Source organism: Hordeum vulgare, chromosome 1H, assembly GCF_904849725.1.
Source record: "Hordeum vulgare subsp. vulgare chromosome 1H, MorexV3_pseudomolecules_assembly, whole genome shotgun sequence".
NCBI lineage: Eukaryota > Viridiplantae > Streptophyta > Magnoliopsida > Poales > Poaceae > Hordeum > Hordeum vulgare.
In genome coordinates, this window is record NC_058518.1 from 376,326,620 (window position 1) to 376,335,679 (window position 9,060).

The 9,060-nt window shown below is 46.5% G+C and overlaps 1 protein-coding gene across 1 annotated transcript; it reads left to right on the top strand.

The window, feature by feature from the left end:
- Positions 1–5,976: 5,976 nt before the first annotated feature.
- LOC123411502 (protein NRT1/ PTR FAMILY 6.3-like) lies at positions 5,977–8,537 on the top strand. The gene is made up of 3 exons (XM_045104464.1): positions 5,977–6,468; positions 6,555–7,135; positions 7,507–8,537. The coding sequence occupies exons 1-3, from the start codon at positions 6,124–6,126 to the stop codon at positions 8,369–8,371; spliced, it is 1,791 nt and encodes a 596-aa protein (XP_044960399.1). The 5' UTR covers positions 5,977–6,123; the 3' UTR covers positions 8,372–8,537.
- Positions 8,538–9,060: the final 523 nt, after the last annotated feature.

Consider the following 9,060-nt stretch of genomic DNA (forward strand, 5'->3'; position numbering starts at 1 on the left):
AAAGTAGGTATGTGAAATAATACTGTGACATCTGGTGAGACCAAAATCAAGCTACGATGTCCATACACCTAGCCTATTATTAGCTCGCCATCTAAATCGGCTGAAGATTGCCTGTGCGATCGTCTCCCACCGGTTGCATCTAATAACCATAAACTCGTTGTAATCTGCATGAGTGCGTAACGTCCACGTACGGATCCAAGCCGTGGCTCTGTATATAACCTGCAAAAAAAATGTTGAAAGTCTTGCCATTAAAAACCACATCATTTCTAGTTTTCCATATGACCCAAAATAATGCACATATTCCAATCCGAACTTGATTCGTTATAGTTCCGTCTACTTCATTAAACCACGTTTCAAATAGCGTATTAATAATTGTTAATGGATTTATGTTGAAAGCTTTTTTTCGAAATGGAGGCTGAGCCCCGGCCTCTGCATCGATAGATGCATACATCCATATATTGAAAACGCAAATGAGTCTCAAAAAGGCACATGAAGTGTGCCGCAAAAAAAAAAAAAAAAACGATACAAGGCATCATTCTTGCCCAAGCCGGAGATGACAAAATATATAGATGACTAAACACCTATCCTATTAACATGACGTCATCCAAAACGGTTGAAGATACCCTGTGCTACCGTCTCCCAACGGACACACCCAGTAACCATAGGCTCCCTGGCTTCCACAGGAGTGAGTAATGACCACGTGCGGATCAGTGTGGTAGCCCTGAAGATAACCTGCATGAAGTGAAAGTCGCGTTGTGTGTTAAACACTAAGTCATTTATGCAATTCCATACAACCCACAACAGTGCACAGGAACCCACGCGAATAAGTTTTGCAGTATGTATATCAACCCCCTGTAACCACATCCCAAATAACATGCTTATACTATTAGGAGGAGTGATGTTAAAAGCAATATGCAACGAGCGCCAAACCAGTTTAGCCATAGGACAATAGAGAAAGAGGTGCTTGATACTTTCTTTATTGGGACAAAAGCTGCATCTAGTATTACCATTCCAGTTTCGCTTGGCTAGATTATCCTTCGTTAGAATCACCTCTTTGTGAACAAACCACATAAAGATTTTTATTCTAAGAGGAACTTTGATCTTCCAAATATGCGCTGATTTTGAAATAGGTGATGAATCTATGAGATGCATGTACATAGATTTTACCGTAAATACCCCATTCGTGGTCAGCATCCAATGAACACGATCAGGTCTGTGAGAGAGGTTGACATCCATCAACCTTCTCACGAGATGCAACCAACTAGTCCATCTATCGCCGATAAGAGATCTACGAAATTGAATATTTAGAGGAATCTCGCTAAGAATTGACGCAACAGACGCTTGTCGACGTTGTGCAATATGGTACAGCCGCGAATATTGGAAAGCTAAAGGCGTCCCCCCTAACCAGGTATCTTCCCAGAAACTAGTGGATTCACCATTACCAATGATCAGGGCCGTCTTCAGAAATTTGGGGCCCTGGGGCGAAAATCAAAATTGGGCCTCAAATTTCAACAAATTCTGATTACAGAAGAACTAATGTATCTAAAATATAAAAATATGTATACATCTGATTAAGAACAAACTTAATTTCATCCTACTCCTATCCTAGCACTGTGGACAAATAAATTTGTAACCGATATCTAACGCAAGAACAAATAATCTCGTCCTACTCGGCTCCTCCTAACCTAGGTCAGAGAGATCAAACTTAATCAGATACTATTGATGAAGAAAAGGGATAAAATTAAATAGAAAACGGCGATACTTAAGGGCAGCCAGGTCGTGGGCAATCGCCGTTGGCGGAAGGCATCGGACTCTGCTTTGGATGATTGGCGGAAAACGCTGAAAGCAACCGGACGGCGTCCTGGGCGATGACGGAAGGCAACAGACCGCCTTTGATCAATTGGCGGAAGCCACAAATCTTAGCGATCCATACATGTGTCATGGATAAGCACTTAAGCAGGCCTCGTGACTCATGGGTTGAGGTACGATTTGCTTAGCAGGATGCTGGGTACGTTTAGTCGGCCGGCTGGCTGTTAGATTATGGCTGGTTAGGCAAAGTGTGTTTACATTGTACGTACCAGTTATTTGGGGCCCCCAAACTTTTGGGGGCCCTATGCGGTCGCCCACCTCGGCCTCCCTTGTCGACGGGCCTGCCAACCTAGTTCTGCTGAAGAAAGCATTTTTTATCCGCATCAACCCCTTCTAGAAAGGAGAATCAGTTGGTCGTGCTGTAACCTGAGATAACGTTTTGTTTTGTAATTCACGTTGAAAGCTATAAACAGTTTGGTATAATAATTTTGTTAGTGGACAATCGAGAAAAATGTGTCTCCTAGTTGCCGTGTTTGCTAGTTCATCCAAAAGCTACGTTCTGAATCAACATCCTTGTGCACCTTCAGTTGCCCACAAAAGGCTAAGGTTGATCAATGGAGGTGCAATCGTCAGTCTTATGCCTCAGTTTGCGATTGGTTGATCCTAATTTATTTTCCCTGCCGCCTGTACACAGGCATGCATCACCAAATATGGCTTGTCCCACGGATGCGCTGTATTAGCCCTTGCGATTGCGGAACGACGAGATAAGCAAACTATTAACTAAACCCTAAACGAGACAAGCAATCAATCAAACACACTTACGCGGCACACATCACATCTTATGATGTGGCAGAGATTAAGTCAAGGTGCTGATCCTCTTGAATAACCAGAAAAGGTAGGTCATGAGGGTTTGTGGCCTGTATATTCTCTTGCTTAAAATTTGAAGTGCCCACTGGATTAATCACTGACGACGTGGAGCTTGTGACACTCCTGTATATAATCCAGTGGGCTGGACATGGATCCTGAGACGCTTGTGGTTCTTGGCTGTACTGGACGTACGTACGTAACACATTGTGCTTTTGCTGTATATATATATATATAATTTGAGAGTAGTGACAATATTGATGAACGTATGAGTACGTAACTCATGGCCTCATCCGTTTGTGCAAGTAATTGAAGGGTACATATAATTCGGATTTTTGTTGGCTGTGTGCAATGTCCGGATAGCTTTTCCTATTATCTAATCTGAAACCTCCACTAAAAAAAATTAATCTAAACCATACTTGGATTTACGATTTACCATCTTTTTAGTTGTCCAGGAATTATCATTACTAAGGCTCTGTTTGAAACCACTTAAATTATATAATTCAGTTTTTATAATCTATTATGTCGAATTGCACATCACGAATGCTACCATTTTGTATCGGTACGTACGTTTATGCTTTATCAATAAACTGGGGTGAATGCTTGTTTCGTGTATTTATGTGAATAATTCATATGAATACCATAGGTGTGACCTCAGAAATCAAATATTAGTATACAGTATGAAGTATTATCAATTATAGACAATGGATCAATTGTTTCATCTTTTTTGTTACAATAAGAGTAAATTCATGGTTCCGCCACTGACCTAAAGTCGCATATAAATCGTAAAACACGCCACTATAACTGGCTTAGACATTTAACTTAGGCCGCATGCTTGGAATTCGTTTCTAGTACTATTTCAGTTCTTTTTTTGCTTTTAATTTTACTAACTATTTATACTGACAAGCAGTCGATCAACAACTACGGCAACTGTCGTATCATATCCTATCACCCATTTGCAATACATTAGACATGGTGTCATGTCTAATCTGCAAGTTGCTGCTATAATATGTTGCAATACCCAAGATACTCGAAAATGTGAGCGCGCCTTGAGAAAGAAACTCGAAGATGTAAACGAACAGTCAAAGCTCAATTAGCTTAACAAAAAATGCGTGGAATTACAGATATATCCAGGAGAAAATACTCGAAGTTGTGAACACGTATAGTCAACTATTGTACAAAAATACATCAATTTGTTCATTCTTTTCACCTTTCTTGAGAAGAATGGTGATCGTTCTACCTGGCATGCATGCAGCATGCATGGATTAGCCAAGCCCAGGAGTTAATATTTTCTGCATGCATGTGGGATACTCCCCTCCGTTCCTAAATATAAATCTTTTTAGAGATTTCACTAGAGACTACATACAAAGCAAAATGAATGAATCTATACTCTAATGTATATCTATATACATCTGTATGTAGCTTCGTACTGAAAACTCTAAAAAGACTTATATTTAAGAATAAAGCGAGTATATCCCTTACTCATCTGTTAATCTAGCGTACGTAATTAATTACGTCTAGCACACTGTATTTAAGCAGCTGGCCAGTATGAAGTCCTACTGACACATTTTGTTCTTCCTGTTTGGCTATTTTGCACACATACCACTTGCCTAAGTTTTTTTTCAATTATAAATATTTAGATATAGAAAGAATAGGTAATAGGGCCTCAGGTACGGAATTGTTTTTGCTAGTCCAGCAAGAATTAAAGCAAGTGGGTTCTTTGGTTCAAGACTTCAAGCAGGAATTTTTTAGAAAAGGAGGCAAAGCCCCGGCCTCTGTATCGAGAGATGCATGCAGCCAAATATTAAAATCAAAACCAAGTCTCATCAAAGTACATCAATGGTCTAGCAAAAAGTGAATAAAAACATACAAGGCGTCTGTCGCGCCTAAACCGGAGATGACAATAGACCTAGATGACTAAACACTTATCCTATTAATAAGTCGTCATCCAAACCGGTTGAAGATACCCTGTGCTACCATCTCCCAACGGACACACCCAGTAACCATAGGCTCCCTGGCTTCCACAGGAGTGAGTAATGACCACGTGCGGATCAGTTCGGTAGCCCTGAAAATAACCTGCAAGAAGTGAATATCGCGTTGTTTGTTAAACACTAAGTCATTTCTGCAATTCCATACATCCCACAATAATGCACATGATCCCACACGAATACTTTAGATTCTTTTACATTTCAACTCCTCCGTTCAGAAGAAGAACACAGTGGACAGAACTACCCCCTTTGAATATGATTGGCAAAGATACCTTAGCCAAAGCATAGTCACGCCAGCCTTCTGCCCGTGGAGAAGCAATTGCACTTTCCACCATAGGATACTTGTGTCACATTGTTGCTTTCGGCAATAGCGCACGCTGAAAAGGCTCACTTATGGCCTTCTGCCAAGGTATTTTTCTCAATCATATTACGTTCATTTTAATTTTTAGTCGGATGGGCACAAATGTAAAAGTTATAACAATGTTGTTAAATCTTAGTCGACTCGTGCATTTTTTTAGTTTTTTCCATTTTAATTTATATATATATGTCACTTGATTGAGGCTTGATCAAATCTTGGTCGAGTAAAACCTACCCATACTCAAAGTGTAAATAATTTTTCATTTCAAGGCGTACTGATTTTCGAACCAGGTTGTCTGCTGTCTGCCGCAGGGAACCCTTTTTTTTTTTTTGCGGGGGTTCTGCCGCAGGGAATCCCCAGGTGAACCTTCTCCTAATACCGCCTTAACCACATCATGATCCTTTTTCCCCAAGTGTAACTACCCCACGTACGAACAGCCTATATACTGGAGCAGTGGGTAGCTGAGATCCTTGGGGAAAAGGTAGATATCTGTAGCTGAGACTAGCTAGAGAGCTGGATGGGTCCATACAAAAAATTGACCTTAGCTAGACACGATAACTTTTGATCACATTGTACAGTAGCCGATTTTGACAAACAGTTCAACCAATGCCCAATTGTTCGTCACAAATATCAACCTTAAATGGCCGGACGTGAGTGAAATTACGTGCACTTTTTATCCTCCACTAAATTTGATAGACAAGCCAGTCAAACAACAGGTGGAAATCGGAGGCGCTTTGGTAGAGCAGGACGGAAGTAACTCGGGGAGGAGATACTGGATTCCCCCACATAATGCATTTGTTTACAATAGATTAAGGGATGGAGACTGACCACCACCTAGCTCATCAACCAAAGGGGGGGAGGAGGATCTCTCCGATCCCGGGCAACCCGAATCCCGATGCAAAGATCCACCACCGTTCGGCTATAAAATGGCACGCCTGAGGAGCACCACAGCCACCACCACCACCTTCCCTTCGAGCTCGAGCATAGCTACTCGTCTCTGAACGCACACCACCTGTCCCGGCTGCTCGTGCTCGCTTGATACTGCCCCATTCCGGCAAGCGCGCGCAAGAGAGAGAGAGAGGGGGTAGCCCTAGCTTGGTGACGATGGGCTCGGTGCTGCCGGAGATCGTCGCGGAGGGCAAGGGCATCCTCACGGACGCCTGGGACAGCAAGGGTCGTCCCGCGGCCCGCTCCACCACCGGCGGCTGGGGATGCGCCGCCATGATCCTGGGCGCGGAGCTGTTCGAGCGGATGACGACGCTGGGCATCGCTGTGAACCTGGTGCCGTACATGACCGGCACCATGCACCTCGGCAGCGCCGCAGCCGCCAACACCGTCACCAACTTCATCGGCACCTCGTTCATGCTCTGCCTCCTCGGCGGCTTCGTCGCCGACACCTACCTCGGCCGCTACCTCACCATCGCCGTCTTCTCCGCCGTCCAAGCCACCGTACGTCCATTGCCCCATCAGCGACAGTTGCACGCCTAGCAGCTATACATATGTACGTACTAACTTGCGTGTTTCGATCGATGCAGGGTGTGATGGTACTGACGATCTCGACGGTTGCGCCGGGGCTGCGGCCGGCGGCGTGCGGGGACGTGACGGGGCAGAGCCCTGAGTGCGTTCCGGCGAACGGGACGCAGCTCGGGGTGCTGTACCTGGGGCTGTACATGACGGCGCTGGGGACTGGCGGGCTCAAGTCGAGCGTGTCCGGGTTCGGGTCGGACCAGTTCGACGAGTCCGACGACGGCGAGCGCAAGAAGATGATGCGCTTCTTCAACTGGTTCTACTTCTTCGTCAGCATCGGCGCGCTGCTCGCCGTCACCGTGCTGGTCTACGTGCAGGACAACATCGGCCGCCGCTGGGGATACGGCATCTGCGCCGTCGGCATCCTCGCCGGGCTCGGCGTGTTCCTGTGCGGCACCAAGATGTACCGGTTCAAGAAGCTTGTCGGGAGTCCGCTGACACAGGTCGCCGCCGTGACGACCGCGGCGTGGAGCAAGCGCGCCTTGCCGCTTCCGTCCGACCCGAGCATGCTCTACGACGTCGACGATGCGGCGGCCGCCGGTGAGGACCTCAAGGGCAAGCAGAAGCTGCCACACAGCAAGGAATGCCGGTAAGTACTTTATGAATCACTCGGAAGTCTCCCATCAACACTGACAAACTAAACAGCAGAGAAACACGTCGTCCACCTCCCCATTATAATATCCGGGGAGCTCATCATCTAGTCCACGACAACATTCGCATGTCTACTAGTCATATTCTTGCGTGGACCAGCACGAACTCTGCTACGATATGTTGGCTGTCACCATGGCACGAACATGATATGTAGAGCGACATTATGCATAGCCATTGGCATTGGTTGCAAGTTTGCAGCTAATACTAGTCAAATTTGAACCTCAAACAAATTTGTACTTATGTCCAGTTGGTATTCAGTTTAGTGATGAAAGAAACTAATGGGATGGCTTGTCATGTACCTATATGCAGATTCCTAGACCATGCGGCCATCATCGACCGGGCCGAGGCGGCATCGCCGGCAGAGGCGAGCAAGTGGACGCTGTGCACGCGGACGGACGTGGAGGAGGTGAAGCAGGTGGTGCGCATGCTGCCCATCTGGGCGACCACCATCATGTTCTGGACCATCCACGCGCAGATGACCACCTTCGCCGTCGAGCAGGCCTCCCTCATGGACCGCGGCATCGGAGGCTCCGGATTCCTCATCCCGGCGGGCTCCCTCACCGTCTTCCTCATCGGTTCCATCCTCCTCACCGTGCCCCTCTATGACCGCCTCATCGCGCCCGTGGCCCGCCGCATCACGGGCAACCCACACGGCCTCTCCCCGCTCCAGCGCGTCTTCGTCGGCCTCTTCCTGTCCATCGTCGGCATGGCCGCCGCGGCGATCGTCGAGCGACACCGCCTCACGTCGTCCACTCACGGGATCACCCTCACGGTGTTCCTGCTCATGCCGCAGTTCTTGCTCGTCGGAGCCGGCGAGGCGTTCACGTACATGGGCCAGCTCGACTTCTTCCTGCGAGAGTGCCCAAAGGGGATGAAGACCATGAGCACGGGGCTATTCCTCAGCACATGCGCGCTCGGCTTTTTCTTCAGCACGGTCACAGTTACCATTGTGCACAAGGTCACCGGGCACGGGCCGCGGGGCAGCGGCGGATGGCTCGCCGACAACCTCGACCAGGGGAGGCTCGACTACTTCTACTGGCTGCTCGCCGTCATGAGCGCAATCAATATCGTCTTTTTCACGATGGCGGCAAGGGGCTACGTGTACAAGGAGAAGCGCTTGGCTGATGCCGGCATTGAGCTCGCCGATGAGGAGGCCATGATCGTTGGCCACTGATCGATGCATGCTACTTGCCCTTCTTGTTCTCGCCTCTCTGGTGTGTTTTTGACTTGTTTTTGTGTGTATTTGGTGGCGTATGCATAATGTATTTTGGCAAGGTATACATATTCCGGTCATGTTGTACATAGAGTTTATTTCTACACGTGGGTGTGTTTGTTTTTCCTTTTTTTTTTCTAAAGAATGGGGTATCCCGTCGAGATTGGTTTTTCTACCATTAGAGCATCTTCAACGGACGCGCTTCGACCGGCGTCAAAAAACTGATTTACAGTGCGCGGTTAGTTTTTTTAGTCGCCGACGAGTGCCGGCTCAAGCGGTCGCAACATAGTTAACGTGCGTGCGGCGCTCCAGCAGCCGCTGCAAATATAACACCTAAATCTTGTCCAACACGCATATAGTTCATTGTTGTCGTATAGATAAAACATATAGATAATATATTACATATAGATAATAAAACATAGATAATATAGATAATATATTACATATAGATAATAAAACTAGTTCAACACATAGATAATAAAACTAGCATATATAGATAAAACTACTCTGAGTCGTCACTGTGGGTGCTGTCCGAGGTAGATAGAAATGCATCCTCCCAACGTTCATCGTCGGAAGTGAAGATGGACGGCAAACCGCTTTGAACGGCTCCGCACTGCGATATGGCGAGTAACTTGCGCCGACGCCTGTCC